This window comes from Rhinoderma darwinii, chromosome 2 (assembly GCF_050947455.1).
Source record: "Rhinoderma darwinii isolate aRhiDar2 chromosome 2, aRhiDar2.hap1, whole genome shotgun sequence".
NCBI lineage: Eukaryota > Metazoa > Chordata > Amphibia > Anura > Rhinodermatidae > Rhinoderma > Rhinoderma darwinii.
The window spans coordinates 424,071,177-424,094,735 of record NC_134688.1 but is presented as its reverse complement, the minus strand read 5'-3'; the positions used below and the strand labels follow the sequence as shown (position 1 = coordinate 424,094,735).

Here is a 23,559-nt window from a genome sequence, read left to right as displayed (position 1 = left end):
AATGCTATTTTTTGGAATATTATATATATATGTATAGACATTACATTTTTTTCAGCTTTTACTTTTTCAGTTTATTTTAATTCTGTTAACTGTAGAGAGAAAAATCTCCTCTTGCTACTTGGAAACTATCATGGAGCTGCTGCTGGTGGAGCCGATAATATTTATTATGTGTTCATTACTTTGAACTCAAGGTTGTGAATAACCCAATATTAAAGTCTGCTACTGCAAATTAAGTTGTTAAAGGGGTTATTCACCTGATCACAGAGAAACCCACTGCTGGGACCACCAAAGAGCAGCTGTAATCTGTAGCGAAATCTGGCAAGAAGTGTTCAATTCCTCTGCAGCGCCACCACAAGTGAAATTAAAGAGGCTCTGTCACCAGATTTTGCAACCCCTATCTGCTATTGCAGCAGATAGGCGCTGCAATGTAGATTACAGTAACGTCTTTATTTTTAAAAAACAAGCATTTTTGGCCAAGTTATGACCATTTATGTATTTATGCAAATGAGGCTTGCAAAAGTACAACTGGGCGTGTTTACAGTAAAAGTACAACTGAGCGTGTATTATGTATGTACATCGGGGCGTTTTTTCTTCTTTTACTAGCTGGGCGATAGGAATGGGAGTGTATGATGCTGACGAATCAGCATCATTCACTTCTGTTCGTTAACACCCAGCTTCTGGCAGTGCAGACACACAGCGTGTTCTCGAGAGATCACGCTGTGACGTCACTCACTTCCTGTCCCAGGTCCTGCATCGTGTCGGCCACATCGGCACCAGAGGCTACAGTTGATTCTGCAGCAGCATCAGCGTTTGCAGGTAAATCGATGTAGCTACTTACCTGCAAACGCCGATGCTGCTGCAGAATCAACTGTAGCCTCTGGTGCCGATGTGTCCTCGCTCGTCCGACACGATGCAGGACCTGTGAGTGACGACACAGCGTGATCTCTCGAGAACACGCTGTGTCTGCACTGCCAGAAGCTGGGCGTTGTGAAGAGAAGTGGATGATACTTGTCGTCAGAACGCCCAGCTAGTAAAAGTAGTAAACACGCCCCGATGTACGCACATAATACACGCCCACTTGGACTTTTGCAAGCCTCATTTGCATAAATACAAAAATGGTCATAACTTGGCCAAAAATGCTCGTTTTTAAAAAATAAAAACATTACTGTAATCTACATTGCAGCGCCGATCTGCTGCAATAGCAGATAGGGGTTGCAAAATCTGGTGACAGAGCCTCTTTAAGCATTACACCGTTCCCATTCAAGTCCTCAAAAGTGAGAGATGCTCTGTTTAGCCACCATTCACTCTGGCTAATAGATGAAAGTCTTGAACAGGGGACCACCATCTGTTAACTCAAAATTTCTCAATAAGGTTTTTGATACTGGGTTTTCTAAACCAGACACTTATTTTTTTTTTTAAATGGGTTTAGCTTACTATAAACATTGATATAATATTATTTCAATACACAAACCATGTCTGTTCGGTGGAGGACTGACCTCTGTGACCACCCACTAATCACTAGAGCAGCTAAGAATGCGCTCCGCTCCTGATGGTTCTGGTTTGTTTTTCCGTGCCATTATAGCAAATGAAAGGACCATGTGGCCTCCAAAAAAAGCTGATATGACACCAGTCTATTTAGCGATATGCTATCAATGTCGTTAGTGCGTTAACCACTTTGACACCTAATACCACCTGCAAACCTGCTCATTAACACACAAAAATAATGAACGCTTGTGTTATTGTGCTTGGCTGCCCAAGGTATTCATGCAGTGCTTAATCTTAATACTTCATAATGTCATAAGAAGATCTGTCAGCAGCAGTTAGCCTGATTGGTGAGGGTTTCCAGTTAGCAATCAATTTTTATTTATTTATTTTATTGGCAAAGATTGAAGCTAAACTCAAAAACTAGTGAACCCCCAAACGTGTAATTCAGATATATTACAAAAATGTGTTGATGTGTGGGACAGTAATGTTTTCTTATTGTTATGATTATTATAATGAATGTGTGACATTACTAGATTAAAATAAATTTATATTTTTTTTGTTGGCTAAATTTAGTTATTGTAACACCGCTTCTCTGATCTAAATTAACACCTTTACCCCCTCCCCCCTTACCAAAATAGTAGGTTGTAGGACCACGTACAAAAATAGAGAGGTTGTAAACTAATTAAAACATTACGACAGATACCACCGGCACCCAACGGACCACATTGACATAATTGGTACCATAATGGTCTCTGTAGTTTTGGTGAGAAGATTTGCTTCATGCAGTACTATTCTTTCTGTCAAATCTGCTGAGACTGCCGATGGAGGCTCGGAACGAGAGTGTGAACAGAGCTGGATGTTCACTTTGTGTGTTTTTTAATCCTCCTAGACATGCTGCTGCCACCTAATGTCCAGGCCATTTTTTTGGGCTTTTAATTTCCTTTTTTTTTTCTGTTGACATGCTAGATGAGGGCTTGTTTTTTGGTGGACGAGTTGTAGATTTTAATGGCAGCATTTAATGTACTATATAATGTACTGGGAAAATGAAAATAATTTTTTGGGGGGGGGGGGGGGAGGTGAATGGGAAAAAATTTTAGCGATTCCACCACTGTTTTTAGAATTTCGTTTTTTATGGTGTTCACCGTGCTGTAAAAACTACATGTCAACTCTATTCTGCGGGTTTATATGTTTACAGTGATACTACAGCAAATGTGTATATATATTTTTTAATGATGTACTGCTTTTACAATAGAAAAAATATTTGTTAAAAATGTTTTGTCACCATGTTCTAAAAATTTTCTTTTAAATTTTACCATTGATGGAACTGTGTGAGGCCTTGTGTTTTGCGGGGCGATCTGTAGTTTTTATTGGTACCATACAAACTTTTGATCACTTTTTATTAATTTTTGGGGAGGTGAGGTGACCAAAACACGGTAATTCTGTAAAGGGTCTTTTTTTTATTAAACTTTTATTTAAACTTTTTCTATTTTTTATACAGTGTTAAAAACTCTTTAATTTTTATTTTTAGTCCCACTAGGGGAATTGAACATGCGATAATGTAATCGCTGGTACCAAGGCTTAATAGGATATCGAACATGCTAGACCTGGAGGTCTTCAGTAGGCCCCCAAGCTGTCATGACAACCATCGGCACCCTCCGATCGGGAGTAGATTGGTGTTGGGCGAAGGGATGACAGAGGGTTAAACAGCCGGGATCTGAGTAATTTCCATTTCCCGGCCATTGGAGCAAGGTTTCAGATGTAATATGCAGCTGACACCCGCAGCGGGCTTAAAAAGGCTCTGTCACCACATTATAAGTGCCCTATCTCTTACATAATGTGATTGGCGCAGTAATGTAGATAACAGCAGTGGTTTTTATTTCGAAAAATGATCAATTTTGACGGAGCTATGACCTATTTGAGATTTATGCTAATGACTTTCAAAATAGACAACTGGTCGTGTTTTTACTTTTTGACCAAGTGGTCGTTGTGGAGAGAAGTGTATGATGCTGACCAATCAGCGTCATACACTTCTCTCCATTCATGTATCAGCACATGTGCTGTCACTTACTCACACATTAACGTTACTGAAGTGTCTTAAGAGTGAATAGACATCACCTCCAGCCAGGACGTGATGTCTATTCACAATCCCGACACTTTGCTAACGTTTCTGTGGGACTTACAGCACAGCACATCGAGATCACGCTGTAAGCTGTCATTTACAGTGTGATCTCGAGAGATCACGCTTGCTGTCATTAACTCCCACACAAACGTTACCGAAGTGTTGCGATTGTGAATAGACATCACGTCCTAGCTGGAGGTAATGTATATTCACTGTCCGGACACTTATAATGTGGTGACAGAGCCTCTTTACCTGTGAGCCTGCTCCATACTCTACATCATAGCGGGAGAGGGAAAGTTACATCATGATGTGGGAAGCGGTTAAACCAGGGCTTTTCTACTTTTTTCTTCTGTTGCTTTACTAGCAAGAGCCTAGTGATGCCTGGGCCTCACCAGTGGTTAAAGTACGTGAACAAATATTCTCCATTTATGTTTGATTTTGCTTCTGAACCAAGTAGAACAATAAAAAAAAGCACAAGAGGAGTAAATTATGTTTCGAAACAAGATATTGTTGTAGCCATAGAAATATGATCACTCCCAACAAAACCACCTCCCCAGCAGTGACCCTTCAATGGCTGGGAGCACCCCATCAAGAAGACACACCTCACAGCTTGAGAAGCACGGCTTTGAAGGCTTATTCCCATCTCCGACATTTATGGCATAACCACAGTATATGCCATAAATAATGTTTGGTTGCCTGTTTTCGTAATTCTTAAGAACAGAATGGAGAGAGACGCACGCGTGCCTCTCCGTTTAGTCTCTGGAATCGGTGGCCAGCGCCTGCCTCACCATAAGGGGCGGTGGTCGGGTGACTCCATTCCCAATATAAATGCACAGGTCCCAGAACTGGGACGGACTTCTTTTAGACATTTGTGGCATATGCCATTAATGTCTAAGATGGGAATAGCCCTTTAGCCTATGCAGCATACCCTAAGAATGTATCATTAATATTAGACTCTAAATTAGGTAATTTGTTGTTCCCCAAAATCATGTATGCAGACATATGGACTTTTATGCGTGTATTACTTTTGCAACTAGAAAAGCACCAGCATGATTATCCGTCAGTCACTTTGGCTCTGACAGAGGGCATGCAGCATTTTTAGAGAGTAATTGGCCGCGTGTGACAGGAGAGCTTTTCCCCTTTTCTTCTGTGTGTCAGCACTGGAGCAACTGAGAGATAATGATGGCATTTCCCAAGCTAAAAAATTACTCTAGTGAAAAAAAAAAATAATCCATGTGCCACCCTACATGTCCATGGATATTTATTATACGAGGACAGTGAGCAATTGTGGTGATCTGTCTGTATTATTAATGGATTTAATGTAACACTCATGAAAAGGCAATTTCCGACACGAAAATAAATTTTCAGATTTTGCTTGACTGATCTTTTACCTGACAAATTTTTTACCCATAGTCCTGCCATGTAGAGATCTTGCAGATTCTTCTTGCCTTCATCCTTCATATCTTATTAACAAAAGGGCCTGCATAGAGTGGTGACATGGTGTTCCATGTCCTGGATATTGGGGAAGCAGACCAAGAGAAACCTTAATCTCATCAGCATTTTTTTTTCCCCTGTATACAATAAAATGTAGAATATAATCCTCATTTTGTGTTAAATTTTTATAAATTGATTGGAGCCAAATTATTTGATCATTTTTTCTTTTTGTTGCATTTTTGCCTGAAATTTTTATTCCCCCTAATTTTTAAGGCTATTGATTAGGTTGGAAAATTATACCTTTTGCTACGGATATCCTAAAATGGCAAGATAGATTTTACAGTGTGACATACCTTTTATTCATGCACAGGTAAAAAACCTTTACTCCGAAGCAATAAAGAACATCACTTCTTTCTGGGGCATTCCTATGGTGCGAACTGGGTGGAATATGATGCTACTGGATGGTTAAACTATGTCAAACAAAATCCAGCCTCTCAGAATGCTGCTAGTTTGCTGCAAGACTCCCAGAAGTAAGACCATTAAAATATATTTATGAGAGTGTTTTCAAATTACAATATTCCTTGATGTGAAATCTTAGTTACTAGTAATAAATCTGAACAGCATTTGTCCCTTTAAAATCTTTGCAATAAATTGTTTATTGTTCATTTGCTTCCTAAATGCAAAATTAACCAACTTTCTAAATAGTCTTTATTAAAATTTCCTATAATTTTCCTGCTATAGAGTCAGTGCAACTCTTGCACCTAGCTAGTTCTCCTGCATCTTCTGACATTAATGCGACAGCACGCCACTCATGTTGGGCCTAATATCATCTGCTGTCTCTGGAGGTTGTTCACGGTAGATCAGAGAGTGTAGAGGGGGGAAGTCATCCAAGTGTTCAGGAAGGTCTGATAACACAGGCTGTCCGTATCAGAGTGTAGATCGGGAGGAGAGCAGAGGGGGAATCACAAAGGCTATCAGTAGAGCGAGAAAGCTGTGCTGATGCATGCGAACTAGCGAAGGCAGCAGCATCTTGGACACACAGAACTCGCATACAGCATGTAATATTGGGAGGGACTTGTCCACATGAGCAAAGTCTGAAACTAGGAGCAGGTTGTAAACTGAATATCAAAGGGTCTGAAAACAAATGAAGATTGCAGATAGAAGCTTAGTGCAACTTTTTTTTTTTAACTCCAGATAATCTGATAACCTATATAGAATTAATGTTTCCCATGTCAAAGTGTCCATAGCCTTTAAAGTATAATTCAAGGAGAATACACATGGCTGTATTATGGAGCTGTGTTGTACAAATCTGTAATACGGCACCCATAGCCTGCTATGGTCCTTTACTGTACTTGTGCCTCCACACATGTATTACAGAACTCATTTACATTGATTAAGATGCGTCACAGTGACACCATTCGGCGGCACGCAGACTGCCAGTAGGTCTGTTATACGAACCTGTAAAACTTGTCGCCGTATGTCGCCGTATTGGGCCTTTGCACACTGTGATGCGTGGTTTTTATCAGTTCGATAGCGGTGCCAGTTTGTTCAAATTGTAAAATTTTCGGGTTTTCCTCTTTTTTTTTTTTTAAATTCGAGTCCATGTACAAAGCATCCACGTACTACACGGCGGCTCCATATTCTCTCCTAGTAATCCACCGTATTCTGGGTGTGTACAAGACGGATCCATAACACAGCCATATTCACAAGGCCTTAGAATGGGTGAAATGCGATTAGGACACTTATAAAAACAAGAGCAAAGAAAGTTGTTGGTTGAAATAAATTACATTTGTCACCAGTTTTTATTCAAACTTTATTACTTCAAAGCAGACATATGATTGGTTTTCATGGGAGTGCCACTATTTCTGATTAGCAAATTGATGAACACTCTCTAGAAACCCAGTGAACGTGTAACATTATTACTTTGATCTTGATGTATTTTAATATATCTTATCTATGTTTAGTGAACTTTCATTAAAATAAATGAAATTTGCTTTAAAACCGTACATGTTTGAAACCATTTTCTTACTCGCCCGCAGGAAAATAATTAGCAGCTTATTTGCTGGCAGAACGGGCACAGCAACAGTCTTATCTGGTTCAATAGCTGGCCTGGAGGGGGGGTCCCAGCTGGCCCTGCGCAGAGCAACCAGCATGCGAAAGACATTTACGACTGGCGTGGCAGCTGTGAAGAAGAAGTCCCTTTGTATTCAAATTAAACTTCAAGTAGTAAGTGGATATAATGCGGTGTGTGTGTGTATATATATATATATATATATATATATATATTAATATAGTTGCAAGAAAAAGTGAACCTTTTTGGAATTGCTTGGATTTCTGCATTGATTACTAATAAAATGGAGTTTGAATGTTATCCGAAAGTCACAATTATAGACGAACACAATCTAAGTAAACTAATAACACACATACAGCTGTACTGTCCATGTCTTATTGAGCCCATGGAGTAAACATCCACAGTGCATGGAGAAAAAGTAAGTGAACCCTTTAATGTAATAACCTGTTGATCCCCCTTTAGCAGCAATCACCTCCACCAAACGTTTCCTGTAGCTGCAAATAAGATTTATACAATGTTGAGGAGGAATTTTGGAACATTCTTCCTGCAAATATGTTTCAGTTCATCAATATTTCTGCGTGCGCAGCTCTCCATCTCTATAGGGTTCAGGTCAGGACTCCGGCTTGGCCATCCCATAACCTAAATCATCATCTTCACCCATGCTTTGGTTTATTTATTTAGTTTGTTTACTTGTGTTTTTTGGGTCATTCTAATTGCATCACCCAACGTCTCTTCAGCTTGAGGTCATGGACGGCTGCCCTTACATTATCCTGTAAAATGCTTTGCTAGACCTTTGCATTCATTGTTGCCTATTAGGCAACTTTTGCCAATTAGCTCTTTGAGAAGTCATTATACAGAGGTTACTTTTTCTCCCTTCACTCATTGTGCTCAATAAAAGAAATGTGAATAGTCCATCTCTTTGTATTATTAGTTTAGTTAGATTGTGTTTGTCTATAATTGTGACTTAGATAAGAATCAGATCACATTTTATTAGTAATCAATGCAGAACTCCAGGTCATTCTAAAAAGTTCCCTACATTTTTCTTGCAACTGTATGTGTTGATATACACCTTTTACAATCATGAACCTTTTATTCAATGAAAGATTGTTTCACAACTCTTATCAACTTGCTCACATGTGTAAAGCTAACCCTATTTGTCATAAGTCAATTCTCTGTTCTCAGAGTGCCCAGGCCTATTGATGCCAATGATGACATACAGCAGTCTGTTTTCACACTAGGGACCTATTAATGTCTACACAGTGGTGCCAACCTGTAAATATTTTACACTGCAGTTCCCATACATTGTAGCAGGCCAAATAGTTGTACCTGCACTGTAATAAAAAGTAACACAGAAATGCCCATGCATTTGTACCCGCCACACAGGATTATCCAATAAATTGTGTCGATCACATAGCTCCAACCATTAAATAATTACATTGCAGGGCCCACAAAATAAGTACTGTTAAAGTAAACACATTTTCTCCTTGGTGTTGAATGTGGGGTTCTGAGATAGTTTAAAGAATTGAAGGCTGTGTTACTGAATTTGTTACTTGATTGTCACGTGGTTGGGGAATCACAGGCCATGCAAAATAGGCTCATGAGCTGCATGTTGGCACTCATGTACTTATGTATATGGTAAGGATTATATCATGTACACATAATGCTCTAAAAGAGAAACTATTTTATACCATAATTATTCTGCACGGTAATGTTTTAGTGCTAGTTTTATCTAGTTCTAGTGACTGTTCTTGTCAGATCTATCTATTATTAATTTAGTTTTTTCTTGTTCTTTACAGGATGCTCTGATTGACACTATTAAGAAGTCCAAAATTCACTTTGTCTACTGCTTTCTGCCCAAAGCTGAGTCATTTAACAGTGGGGCTCGGCTGGTACCAGCTGCACGAGTTGGCTCCAGCGAGTCAGACCTGTCAGGTGAACGTTGTGATGCTGAGCTTATGCAAGTCGATGTCCCTTTGTTGCGAGCTCAGGTTAGGGGGTCCCGCCTTTTGGATGCTCTGCGCATGTATAGACAAGGTGATTACCTACTACTGATTGCCAATTTTAATTGCACTAGACATGACCAAATTATTTTTATGATGTCTGCAACTAAAGCATTTTTCTCAACTCTAGCAATATTCTAGGTGACTGATTTAATAACCTGAATCAGCACTTCTACCGCTTTCATGTGATCGTGTAGGTGGATTAGCAGCCAGTTGGTACTGGAGCCGTTATGCATGCAACCTCGTACTGTTACACTTTCAAAATCTCAAGCAGGAAGTTCTGGTGACAGGGCATTATGTAGTATTCGTAATCTAAAAGACATCTGAGCTCGCCTTAGGTTCTTTAGGTTCCCTTTAAAGAAAACTTTTAAAACTGTTGCAGTTCACACTAAGGGCTCATTCAGACGAGCGTGATCCTCGTCTGTGTGCTGTGCGTTGCAATAACTGACAGCACACGGACCCATTCCTTTCATTGGGGCTATTCAGCCATGCGTAAGTTTTCATGCAGCGAGTGTCCGTTGCGTGAAACTCCTCTGCGTGTCCTATATTGGTGCGTTTTTACACACCTAATCGCCCATTGAAGTCTATGGGTGCGTGAAATCCACGGACACACCCGTGTGCTGTCCATGTCTCACGCATCCGTAACAGGAAAGCAGAGAAATAGTTGTGGTGTTTTTTTTAAAAAGTGCTTGCACGGACGTTAAAAACGCATGCCGGGGGGCGTGGCCTAGCGGTGAATGTGAGCGGACGTGTGTGACCGGAGCTCCTGCTGTACTCATCCTATAAGGTCCATATATCCCGTAAAAATCGGGGGAAATAGCTTCCCCAGGGTCCTACCAGAGTCTAGAGGTGGAGGAGCACGAGTGCCCGTCCATAATGACGCGCTCAAAGAAGCAGAAGTCGCCGCCAGCGAGTCCCGGGTCCCGCGCTCAAGATGGCGCCGAGGAGAAGGAGGGCCGCAATAGAGGCCTCTGGCAGGAAGTAGTGGAGAAGCTGGAGAGGTTCGCCCGCACGCCGAGAGCAGGGGGGGCGGCTGCACAGCAGCGAAAGTCGGCTGGAGACCAGGCAGCTGGAGGCTCATCTTATGGATCCAGGTACTCTCCTTTGGCGGGGGACATGAGAAGTGAGGAGGAGGAGGAGGAGGAGATGAGTGGTGCCATGCAGGATCAGCCAGGTGCTGGAGGGAAAAGTGGAGCAAGGAAGGAGGAACCCTCCCTAAAGGACATTTTGGCAGCGGTGAAGCAAAATTCTATGGTCCTTAATACCTTAGCAAGCCAGATGGGTGGATTGAAGGAGGACATTTTGCTGCTCAGGAACGATCTGCAAAAAGTAGCGGAACGCACCACTGCCGTGGAGGGGAGAGTCTCAGACATGGAGGATGCGATTCCTCACATAAAGCAGGATGTACAAGCACACTCGCAGGCAGTGGCGACATTGCTGGCTAAGACAGACGACATGGAAAATCGGCTGAGACGGAATAACGTTCGCCTAGTGGGGGTTCCAGAAAGAGTGGAGGGAGCGAATCCGGATGATTTCTTTGAAAAGTGGCTGATAGACACATTTGGCAGAGAGGAATTGACCCCTTTATTTGCGGTGGAGAGAGCGCACAGGGTGCCAACCAGACCCGGCCCTCCGGGAAGGCCGCCGAGACCGGTGCTGATAAAGATTTTACATTACAAAGATAGAGACAAGATCCTGAGGAAAGCTAGAGAACGTCAAGACATCTCCTTTAACGGGGTGAAAGTGTCCTCCTTCCCGGATTTCTCTATGGAAGTACAACGGAAAAGATCACAGTTTATGGATATAAAGAGACGTCTAAGGGCGTTACAAGTGCAATATTCAATGATGTATCCTGCCCGTCTGAGAGTGGTGGCGCTGGGCACAACTTCCTTTTTTGAGACACCGAGAGAAGCGGTTAGATGGTTGGATAGCCATGAAAGTCAGCTGAGACCGGCAGAGGGACGGCGTTGATCCGGAACAGACCGGCTGACAAAAGGAGGCTGGGGATGCGGGACTGAACCAGGTGTCGTAGAAAATTGCAAGATATGGCATTGAGGGTTCCTGGTCATGTTTGGACTTGGAGTTGGAGGGCATGGTTGCGGTGAACGCGGAAGACCGGAAGAGGAGGAATGTGTTTATGGACATTGAGGGGTACCGATATGTTGAAGGGATGGTGGTTTATTTGCAAGAAAAAGGCAGCGGGAGGGATGGTCAGTTACGCGGGAAACGTGAATAACGAGTTATGGTATTGTTGAATGTACGGTGGGCGGAGTTGGCCTGCCGACGCTTGTTATGGGTAATGGCAGATACGTTCTGTCGCCCCAACCCTTGGAAAGGGGTAGGTTTACGGGGGAGGTTACAGGGGGGGGAGGGGAGGGAGGGAAAGAGGACCCAGCCGGTCGGATATGTAAAATCACGAGAACAGGATAGGATGTGTTGGGATATGTTGAGGAATGATGGGATCACTTAATTGTTTGTCCTGGAATGTACGGGGCCTGCGGGAAGCCAGAAAACGACAGGCGGTATTTGATTTTATTAGGAAACAGGAGTCGAGGGTGATAGGACTACAGGAGACACATATGACTAGGGATTCAGTCTCCATGATGCATAGGGCCTGGGTAGGCCATAGTTTTCATTCGTACCATACTACATATTCAAGGGGGGTGAGTCTTCTCATACATAGGGCAGTGCCATTTATATGTCACGACTCCTTCCAGGATGGGGAGGGGCGGTATGTGGGGGTACACTGTACGATGTATCATTGGAATTGTGTGTTGGTGGTGTTGTATGTCCCCCCTCCATTTTCTAGCGGATGTATCAAGAAAGTGGTGGAGGAACTGGCTAGATACCCGGAGGTGCCGTTGCTAGTGATGGGGGATTTTAACGCAGTATTGAATACTAATATGGATAAATTCGGCATGACAGGGGGAGGTTTAACAGCGTTTGGCCATCTTGTTGCTGAAATGGGTTGGCGGGACATATGGAGGGATAAACATCCAAATAGCTTTCAGTATTCTTGTGCGTCTTCCACGTATCAGTCTTTATCCAGGATAGACCTAATCTTGTGCTCACCGGCAGCGGTACCCTTTGTAGCCCAGATAGAATACTTGCAAAGAGCGTTATCGGATCATTCTCCTTTGTTAATGAAGGTAGAGACGGAGGGGAGGACAGGGCGGGGGCAAGGGTGCTGGAAACTCAATGCCTTTTCGCTGAAGTTGATAGATCATAAACAAATTTTAGACCTCATAAAGGAATACTTTCAATTCAACTCGGGAACGGTACCGCAAGAGATACTGTGGGACGCGATGAAGGCGTGGCTGAGAGGGGTGTTCATCCAGCACATTTCGGCAGTAAAAACACGGTCTAGACAATTAGGGGAAGCGCTGTTGGAAAGGGTAACAGAGACAGAAAGGCTACATATAGCAGATAACACACCAGACACACTGAAGCATTGGGTGGAGGCGCAGCGGTTGTTAAAACAGCATCAGTTGGAGAGGGCAGATAACAAAAGGATGTTTTTAAAACGCCAGTATTATGAGGAGGGGGAAACCAATGGACGGTTACTGGCAAGGATGGCGCAGGCTCAGAGGGAGAATAATTACATACACACTATTAAGGGGGAGGGGGGGAAGTCAGAGACGGATACAGGACAGATTTTGAAAGTTTTTCAGCAGTTTTACTCAGATTTGTATGCCTCTAGGGCAGAGCACACACCTCAACAGCTGGAAGAGTATATAGGGGAGATAGACCTTCCCAGGTTGGGAGGGGAGGAGAGAGGGACATTGGAGGAGCCCATATCTCTGGAGGAGCTCCAGGCAGCCATAGGGATACTAGCCAGTGAAAAGGCGCCGGGGCCGGATGGTCTTCCGGTGGAAGTTTTTAAGGAATATGGGGAGGAGCTCGCACCGCAGTTATTGGCCACTCTTTTAGATAGTTTTGATAGGGGGCGGCTTCCGGAAACAATGTACGAAGCAACTATAGTAGTTCTGCCTAAAGAGGGGAAAGATCCCCAGCTCCCGGGCTCCTATAGACCAGTTTCTCTACTGACGGCGGATATTAAAATCATAGCAAAAGTATTGGCGCTTCGACTAGCTAAGGTAGTGGCTGGGGTGGTACATGGAGATCAGGCCGGCTTTATGCCATCCAAATCGACGGCGGTGAATCTGAGACGGCTGTTCTTGAATTTACAAGTTCTGCCGGATAATCATGGGGGGAGAGCCATTCTGTCCTTAGACGCGGCTAAAGCATTCGATTGCGTGGAATGGAAATATTTGTGGTCAGTTCTGGAGAAAATGGGATTTGGCCCTAATTACATAAAATGGGTAAAGTTGTTATACGTAGCCCCGACAGCAAAGATAAGGGTGAATGGGGTGCTATCGGATCGGTTCGCGCTGGAGCGGGGAACGCGTCAGGGATGTCCATTATCTCCATTGTTGTTCGCGTTGGCGGTGGAACCCTTGGCGTGTGCAGTGAGACAACATGAACATATTCAGGGGTTGAGATATGGGGGGGGGGGAGGAAAGAATTGCATTATACGCAGACGATATGCTGCTATTCATGGCGGATACCGAGCGCACACTACCGTTAGTGATGGCCCTAATTAAGCGGTTTGGGAAATATTCGGGATTGCTCATTAATTGGTCAAAATCGGCTCTAATGCTCATGGACCCGGGGGTTATCCAGACTGGGGAGGAGGAGGTGGAGATACCGGTGGTCACGGAGTTTAAGTATTTGGGGGTTAGGGTGACGGCGAAAGCACAGGATTATATGTCCCTTAATGTAATGCCACTGTTAACAACGATAAAAGCCAAAGTAGAGGCGTGGAATAAGTTACCGCTATCGGCTCTGGGTAGGACGAATCTGATTAAAATGATCCTTATGCCCCAGGTGCTGTATGTCCTACATAACTCCCCGGTATGGATCCCTAAATATTGGTTCAGGAGGTTGCACAACCTTTTTAGGGACCTAGTATGGAAGAAGGGGGTACCTAGGATTAAACTGGAGAAATTACAACTGCCTAAAGAAGAGGGGGGCCTGGCTGTGCCCAATGCTTGGGTGTATTATTTAGCTGCCCAATATCAGCATTTCTGGGGGTGGGAGCAGGAAGAGACATGGGGGTCCAGTGCGCGCATCCTATCATATCTGGGGGGGGGGAGAACCCGTTGGTAGGACTGGAAGCGCACAGCTATAAACGGATGGCGAGTACCAGACCCACTCTGCTTCTCATACACAAGGTGTGGTGGCAGTGCAAGCAATTGCTGGGGATAGGAGAGTGCACTAAATATACACCACTCTGGAGGAATGCTTATCTGGGGGAATTGGGTAAATTGGAGGGGATGCAGGGGTGGGAGCAGCAAGGCATAATACGATTGAGTCAGTTGTACGAGGGAGGCATACTCAAATCCTTTCAGCAAATAAGGGAGGAGTTTCAGCTGGACTCCCGCATGTTCTATCAGTACCTGCAGATTCGGCATGCTGTGCAGACACAAGCGGCCAGTGTAGACATGACAATACATGCCGCGGGGGTGTTGGAACATATTGCAAAAGCAGTAACGTCAAAAGGATTAATTTCATTGGTTTATCGCAGGTTATTGGTGGAACATCTGGGGGATCCTATGGCACCAGTGAAAGCTGTATGGGAGAGGGATGTGGGTCCTATTACGACAGACCACTGGGAGGCGGTATTGGCAGCAACATGTACTCTGTCCATTAATGTAGCACAACGAAGATCGCAGTTGTTTCTGATACATAGGGTGTATAGGACCCCGTGGGTGCTGAAACAAATGGGATTAAGAACAGATGCCAAGTGCCCTAGGTGCCCGGAGGAAAAAGCAGACATCCTCCATATGTTCTGGACTTGCGGGAGGTTGGGGATTCTGTGGACGGAAATATTGGAGCTAGTGGGGAGAGTGTTTGAGGTACAGATTCCATGGGATCCTGTGGTAATGCTGCTAGGGTATGTTGGAGATTTGGAGGGGGATAGGATGTCAGGGTTGGCAATCGCTAAAATACTATATCAAGTTAGGAAAGGAATAGCAAAGCACTGGCTGGATGCGGAGCCACCATCAAAACAAGAAATCATAGGGGCACTTAACTCACAGGTTCTGATGGAATATAGGATATACTCCAAGAGGGGGTCCAGGGTCAAGTTTGAAAAACAATGGGCTAGGTGGATTGATCAATCTGGGTATGCTTCTGTGGAGCTAATGACACTACGGTCACAAGTTCAGGTATAGGGCTACTGAAGGTGGGGTACATACGGAGAGCAGGCGTAAGATGGGGAATGGAAAAGGGGAAGAGAAGGAGATAGGATTGGAAAAGTGGTATTGAGAAGACCAGCTGGGGGGATACAAGGGGGAGTTGGGGGGAAGGGAATGTTTGGTTGGATATAAATAATTGGGTCTGTGGAAATTTGCTTATACACTGTATGAGAAAGTACAATGACCTGTAAAAATGTGAAGTTTGTTGAATAAAATTGAACTGATTAAAAAAAAAAAAAAACGCATGCCAATATGCAACGCAAACGGACAGGAAATAGGATAGGAAAAATGCTGCTTTTTTTTATACGTGCAAATTGGACACGCTCGTCTGAATGTTGTCTAAATGTTTGTGTTCATTCCTGTTTAAAGAGAACAGGTTTGGACAATACCGAATTGTTAGAAGGGTCCCTTGACAATAAGCTGATCACATAGTGTCCCCTTGCTGGGATCCGTCAACTGTTATCTTTAGGAAAACCTGGCAGTAAGTGCACAAATTACCTGCTGCGCCACCACAGGAGAAACAAAGCATTACACGGTAGCACTTCATATCAATGGGTTGTCTGTGTAATTCAGGACAGGGCAGGTCCTCCAGCGCAAGAGACTCTCTTCGTAACTGCTCTCCACTGACTAAGGGATGAGGATCCTGATTAGAGAATCTCCCTCTATTAACTCCGAATTTCCTAATCTGGTATAAGAGAATTGGTTTTATAAACTGAACAATGCATTTAGGACTAAATATAACTGCAGGGTAGTATGTTATTTAACCTCTATCAGGTCTTCTGAATGACTGTGGGGCACTTTTAGTGGGTGCAGATGGACTATACTTCAGTATTATTAGGGCACATGTAAAATTGTATCAATCATAAAAAAAATTAACAATGTTTGCCATTTATATGCTGTTATAAAACATTATCCAGTGCAGTTATGACATTGACTTACAGAGTATGACTCCACCTGGTGTTAAAATTGCATAACCAGGGGTGCAACTAAAAAGTGCAGGGCCCCATGTTACACTTTTGAATGGGGCTCCCCCTATCATATTAATGCCCCCCATCATTGACCCCAGATCAAACCTAAAAGAAGCATTCCTGACTTTTCTGGGACGGGCCCCCTTCCCCCTCCTGGCTCTGAGGCCCCATGCACACGACCGTAAAAACTCCTGTAATTACGGGCCCATAGACTTCTATTGGCCACGGGTACCTCCCCGTATGCTTACGGGAAGGTGCCCGTGCCGTTGAAAAAGATAGAACATGTCCTATTTCAGGCCGTAATTACGGCACGGGCAGCCTATAGAAGTCTATGGGGCTCCTGTAATTACGGGTGACTACGTGTGTGCACTGGTAATTACGGGAGCGTTGCTAGATGACCTCAGTAAATGGTCACTGTCCAGGGTGCTGAAAGAGTTAAACGATCGGCAGTAACTGTTTCAGCACCCTGGACAGTGGCTACCGATCAGAATATAGATAAAGCTGTTAAAAAAATAAATAAATAAAAAAAAAAGACGTTCATACTTACCCAGAACTTCCTGCTTCTTCCTCCAGTCCGGCCTCCTGGGATGACGTTACAGCCCATGTGACCGCTGCAGCCAATCACAGGTCAATCACAGGCTGCAGCGGTCACATGGACTGCTGCGTCATCCAGGGAGGTCGGGCTGGATGTCAGGAGAGGGACGCGTCACCAAGACAACGGCCGGGTAAGTATTAATTTCTTTTACTTTTATTACGGAAAGGGCTGTCCCTTCTCTCTATCCTGCACTGATAGAGAGAAGGGCTGCCGATTACTGCAGTGCAATTTTGCAGCCAAAAACGTGCCCGTAAATACGGGTCGAAAACGTGTGACCAAGGACCCGTATTTACGGGTGGACAAAAATACGGTCGTGTGCATGAAGCCTGAGACTGTGATTGGTATAGCAATGTGCACTTCCACCTAATGAGCTGCGTGCAGGTGAACATCTATGCTCAGTCACTCTCCCACAAACCGTTCTCTGCATGGTGATCCTCTGTTCACTGTAGAGCAACCAATAGAAATCTTTCTGCCATTCTTGTCAGGGAAGGAGCCATGCCTCTGTCTGCAGTAGCATGCCAGTATACCTGAGAAGACTCCTTCTGCAGGGGCTATATTGTCAGTTCCAAGAAGGGGAAGGAGACAGATTATACTCAGATACACTCCCCCAGCAGCACAGATTAGCAGCAGCACCAAGGGGGATACATGGAATTAAAAAATTATCAAAAAGGTATTTTTTTAAATTCTAGAAATACATAAAATGAGTTTAAAACCGCTACTAACAGCATATTGGGACTTAAGCTATGAAAATGATTAATTGGATAACCCCTATAAAACACACACACACACACACACACACACACACACACACACACACACACACACACACACACACTCTCTAAGTCTGGTGGCACTTGCCTCTTTTTCTCGACACTTTTCCATTACTCACATCTCCTGTTGGCACTGGAACACTGTTTCTCTGCAAGCTCTCTGTCAATAGAAGCATCAGAATTTTGGTATACTGCTCATTATGATAAAAAAAAAAGCAAAAACAAACCTGTTAAAATAAACAAACAGGTCCCCTAAAAAAAATCAATGTACATCTCCCAGCAATGGAATCAATACAGGCTCCCTACTGAGCTGGCACTGGATGGTGCATCAGTCAATAGATAGCGACAGATTAGGAGACTGAACATAAGCGTCCAGGTCTCACCAGTCAATTGAAGTGGAATTCTCAAACAATTGCTAACAGAAGCTGCTTTTCCAATAAGCAGCTCAGTGCTTGATTTAATTACACACAAACACACAATCACATTCAGCTCCTCAATCTCACGTATAAATGAATTTCGGTTTGTTTTCACGTTATGTTTGCTGACACGCTGCTCCTCCGCACCGAAATGACCCTGACTACGCTCCGTGTTACATTATCACATTCAGGTCCTTGTAGAAGTGAAACAAATCATTTCACCGTTTTAGGAATAATTATGCATGTCGTGTACTTTTTGTTTTTGCTTTTTACACTTTTTCACCTAAAATAAAAACATGATAAGTGAAATTGTAGATTCATAATACAAACATATCCACGTATTTGTTACTTTTTTCTGTCCTGAGCTCCTGTTCACTTGACTCTCTTGTCAACAGGTCATCGGAACCAAGGAATAGATATAGGGGTTGTCCAGGATTACAAAATAGGGTTGTTTTTTTTTTCCAGAAATAGCACCACCCTTGTCCTTGGACTGTGTCTAGTATTGCAGCTCCGCTTTTTTGGCTTTAATTGGAAATGAGCTGCAATATCAGACACCGTATGCTCGTCATGAGCAGCAGGACGTTGCCGCATCAGGTACTGCGCAACGGCTGTACTACACAGCTGCAGCCTCGCTGGAACTGCAGAGATCAGAGAATCCTCTAAACTCCACTGTTGAATGCTCATCGCAGCATTCAAAGGGAAAGAGTGAGAGGGGAACCCACCTTTGGTCACGTCACAGGAAATCCCTGTGACGCGATTGAGGAACATACCTTGTATAGGCAGACAGCCCAAGATCCATTGTGAATGGAGGGATGAAAAGGAGTGGATCATCTGAAGGCGCTGCTGCGTGGTGAAATCACGGAATAACAAGGCGGTATGGTCCAGGCATAAAAATATATTTTATTAGAACAAGACGTGGCTACGCGTTTCGACGCTGAACAAGCGTCTTCCTCAGGCCTTAGGAAGACGCTTGTTCAGCGTCGAAACGCGTAGCCACGTCTTGTTCTAATAAAATATATTTTTATACTTGGACCCTACCTCCTTGTTATTCCGTGATTTCACCACGCAGCAGCGCCTTCAGATCCACTCCTTTTCATCCCTCCATTCGTTTTGCTAAGCGGTCTCCTTCGGGAACCGGTTCGGATCTGGCAGCAGCACTTGCGATTTACACATTTGGCCTAGGTGAGCATGGTCATCTCTTATCTCCCCACCTACCTAACCTATTGATCCGCACAAGGTGGCGCCGTGTTTTTTTGCTCTTCTTCAAGATCCATTGTGGGATCCTGGGGCTGTCCGACCATGTTTATCTGGACACAGGGTAGTGTACTGGTATATAGCTATTTGCCAGTACATTAAAGTTCAAAAATGTAAAATCGCCCTATGAAATAAAAAAAAGTTTCCTTTTTTGGATTTTATGTAAAAAAAAAATACACACAAATGCAAATTTTTTACAATAAATAAACTTTACTAAATATAAATTCCAAAACCTAAAATAATATACACATATTTGATATCGTCACGACCGTAATATTTACATTAAAGTAAAATCAAAGTAAGAAAATAAAAAATAATATACACCTATTTGGTATCCTTGTGACCATAAATGACGCTGGAAAATACACCTGCATAACACATTTTATAACGTAATTTATGATCGGTGTATGCTATAAATAAAAACTGCAGCAGAACTGCTTTTTTTCTCTCTTTTTGACAAAATAAAAATTAATATAAATGAAACAATAATGTAAACGTATCCAAAAATTGCATCTACATAAAGTACAACTTGTCCCGCAAAAAACAAAGTCTAATACAACAACATCTAACAAAATTCTAAAAGCTAGGAGTGCCGAGATGCAAAGAGGAAAAATCAAGAAATTGTTCTGCTCCTCACGGCCAAAATTCGCCTGCTACTGTACCCACGAGATCAGCGGCCAGAGCACAGCTGTTATACACAGCCAGGCTCCTGCCGCAACTGGCAGTATTGTAGAGTACTCTGATTTCAGTAGTTCAGCCCCTTAGATGCCGCGGTCAATAGCAACCGCGGCATCTAATGTGTTTGACAGTGGGAGGGAGCTCCCTCTGTTACCTTATTGGCACCTCTGCAACGCGCCGATGGGTTTCGATGGCAGCCGGGGGCCTAACAAAGGCCTCCAGGTCTTCCTTCAGGAACTGCCTATTAGGTCATGCCAGAGGCATGACTTAATAGATTGCCTGTCAGTTTTAGGCTATATTCAGACGAACGTGTGCGAAATCGGCCGTGAATAACAGCCATTTTTCACGTCCGATTCCCACCCGTGCGGGACCTGTTGTCACATATTTCTCAAAGACATGTCCTATTTTTTCACGGGCCCTTTACACGGTATTTTAAAACATTGACCGTGTGAACAGCCCCATAGAAATGCATGTAGCCGTGTGACGGCCGTGAAAAATATAAATGTCACATGGACTTTTATACGTTTGTCTGAATAAGCGCTTACACTGATAGGCAATAATGCTTTGGTATACTAAGTATACCAAAGCATTATATCTGCGATCAGAATATCGCAAAGTGAAATCCTCTAGTGGGGAAAAATTTAAAACATTATAGTAAAAAAAAAATCCACCTATTTTCACCTAAAAAGTGTTTTTACTTAGTAAAAGTGTATATAAACTAACACATACACATATATGGTGTCACTGCGATCGTAACGACTTGAACAATGATGTTAGCACATTAATTAAACCGCCGGGTGTACGGTGTCCAAAAAAAACAAACCGCAAAAAACGTCAAAATTCCTTTTTTTTTTCCCCATTCCCCCCACAAATAATAAAGTAAAAGTTACTAAGTCCCATTTACTTCAAAATAGTAACAATGAAAACTATACCTTGTCCTGCAAAAAACAAACCCAGATATGGCTACATTGACGGAAAAATAAAAAAGTTACAGATCTTGGAATGCAGTGATGCAAGAACAAGTATTTTTAAATTTTTTTAAAGGGTTTTTTTGTGCAAACGTAGGAAACCCCATATAAAATCTTTACATATTTTGTATGCCTGCAATTGTGCCGACCCACAGAATAAAGGTAACATTTACGCGTAAATTCATAAAATAAAGTCAATAAAAGTTAATCAATATATTATATGTGCCCAAAAATGGTGCAATTGAAAAATACAACTCGTCCTGCAAAAAAACAAGCCCTTAGTCGGCACCTTATGTCGACGCAATAAAAAAAAAGTTATGACTTGGAATGTGACAGTGAAAAAAACAAAAGTAATCCTTGGTTATTAAGGCCAAAAAAGGACTGGTCGTTCATGGGTTAAAAAGGATTTATGGACATTTTGAAAAGAGACTGAACCAGCTGAATTTCTGAATTCTAGGCGCTGAACAAAAGAATTCTGATGTATACATAAATACATATGAGCAGGATACATTAACTAAGAAGTGGTATGCCAGTCTGTGAGCGTTGTATATTCCCCTACGCGGCACATGCCTGGTGAAGAATACAGTGTGCACTTTAACGATAGCAGTATTCAGTTTTTTTTCTAATGAGAAGAATGGTGGCGCAGGGATCTTCATAAACATGACCTTCGGGCTAACGGCAACATTTTTAATGCATTTTACACTTTTTATTGAATATATTTTGTTACATTTATTATTGAATAAAGCAGTATGGTATATTCCCATTTGTATTGTCACCGTCATATATGCCCTTTTTCATTGCTATTTTTCTAGGTTATCCTGATCACATGGTATTTTGTGAATTCCGGAGACGGTTTGATATCTTGGTTCCACATCTTACAAAGAAACATGGTCGCAACTATATTGTCACCGATGAAAAGAGGGTACGTTAATTTTATTTATGGTAAGGCAGCACGCAGCTCTAATTATGTAAAACGCAGAAAGTCATTTAAGTCCTGGCGTCACTGCTTGGATCCGTCACAGTATCTTGGCTTCTGTTATAAATGGAAGCTGTGCCACAAGGTGCTGCGGGGATTGTGCACATTACACACCAAGTACACACATAAGACAATACTTATTTTGGCTTCATATTTTAACGTCTGTGTAGTAGAAAAGTCTGCCGAATTTCCATGGCCAAAATCACTGAATTCATTGTATCCGCATTAGACAACATGATGGGGGAGATGACTTGCGTTTCATAGCCAGTCTTAATGTACAGATTACTGGAGTTAGGCCCTATTCGCACGGGATGTATTAGACTTTTATTTTTGGCACGTTTTACGCGCCAAAATACCCATCAAAAACGCTTGCTTAAGCTTTCCGTTCAAATCAGCGCGTAGTTAGGACATACAATGCTTTTTTTTTATCCAATTGTATTTAAAAGATGTCATGTAAAAAAAAGAAAAAGCGTCAGGTAATTTCTTTGTGGATATGTCATAAATGTCCCTCTTGGGAAAACCTCTTTAAGGGCATCACTGGCCGTCCATGCACCAGCAAGTCAAATCTATATTTGCGCTGTACTTACACCAGTTTCTGGAGTAAACGATAGTAACTTTGTCAGACCCGCGAGTGGTCTTCTGCTAAGCTCCACCAACTTTTTAGAAAAGTGCCGCGAGCAGCAAAAACTAAACAAAAAATGTTTTCACGCAAATTTAGACTTTTGTGCTGCTTGTGACCTTCCTACGCCAGGGTTGATAACACCATTGGTATGAAATTAATTACCACATAAAATTGTGTTCAAGAGTGAATATTCATTCTTTGTTAGAAAATATACATCGATTTGATCAATGAATGATTTCCATGGAGAACGTGGTTCTTATCTTAGGTGACAGGACTTTTTGTCGTAATTATTTTACTATTATTTTCTATTTTACTATATCTGTAGAACTTTGCTTTACTGATAGCCGTTGGCATCAACGTTTTGTAAAATGATGCCCTTAGTTGAATGAGTGATATTCAGCTTGTAGCAGGTAATATTTTCAGAGAATGAATGCAGCTTTTTGCCTGTGGTACTGCTGGCTCTAGGCCCAATGTTTCTGAATTGAATTTCTATAGTAAATTATATGGATGTCCTGTTCTACTTTGATGTCTTTCTCTGTAACTCGTACAGCGACAATTGCATTTCACATCAGGGGCACATCATGACGATGACTGTAAATACCATTGGGCTTGCCAAATTAGAATTTAGTGCAAGGCTGGGGTAGGTCCAGATTTTTTGTTTGTCAATCTGACTATCTGAATTAAAGGGAACCTGTCATGTTTAAAATGCAGGCAGCATGTTCTAGCATAGGAGGGGCTGAGCAGATTGATTTATATTTTTAAGGAAAAAGATTTAGTATAACATGTATTTTATTGATCTAAACCTCTGCTCTTTCTATGCTTCGTAGTCCAGTGTGAGGTCCTACTCAGTGATTGACAGCCTTCCCCTGCACAGATACCTGTCAATCAGTGAGTAGTACCGCCCTCTGAACTCCTGAGGTTTAAAGTAATAAAACACAAGATA

At 42.6% G+C, this 23,559-nt stretch overlaps 1 protein-coding gene across 7 annotated transcripts in view; it reads left to right on the top strand.

Moving 5' to 3' along the window:
• MYO18A (myosin XVIIIA) overlaps nt 1-23,559 on the top strand; it is a 311,527-nt gene that overhangs the window by 195,324 nt on the left and 92,644 nt on the right. For all 7 annotated transcript variants that reach the window (XM_075854304.1, XM_075854303.1, XM_075854300.1 and 4 more), the window contains 4 exons: nt 5,409-5,568; nt 7,078-7,264; nt 8,906-9,143; nt 21,831-21,940. In XM_075854304.1, coding sequence (XP_075710419.1) covers nt 5,409-5,568; nt 7,078-7,264; nt 8,906-9,143; nt 21,831-21,940 — 695 coding nt within the window. The remainder of the gene's footprint in view (nt 1-5,408; nt 5,569-7,077; nt 7,265-8,905; nt 9,144-21,830; nt 21,941-23,559) is intronic.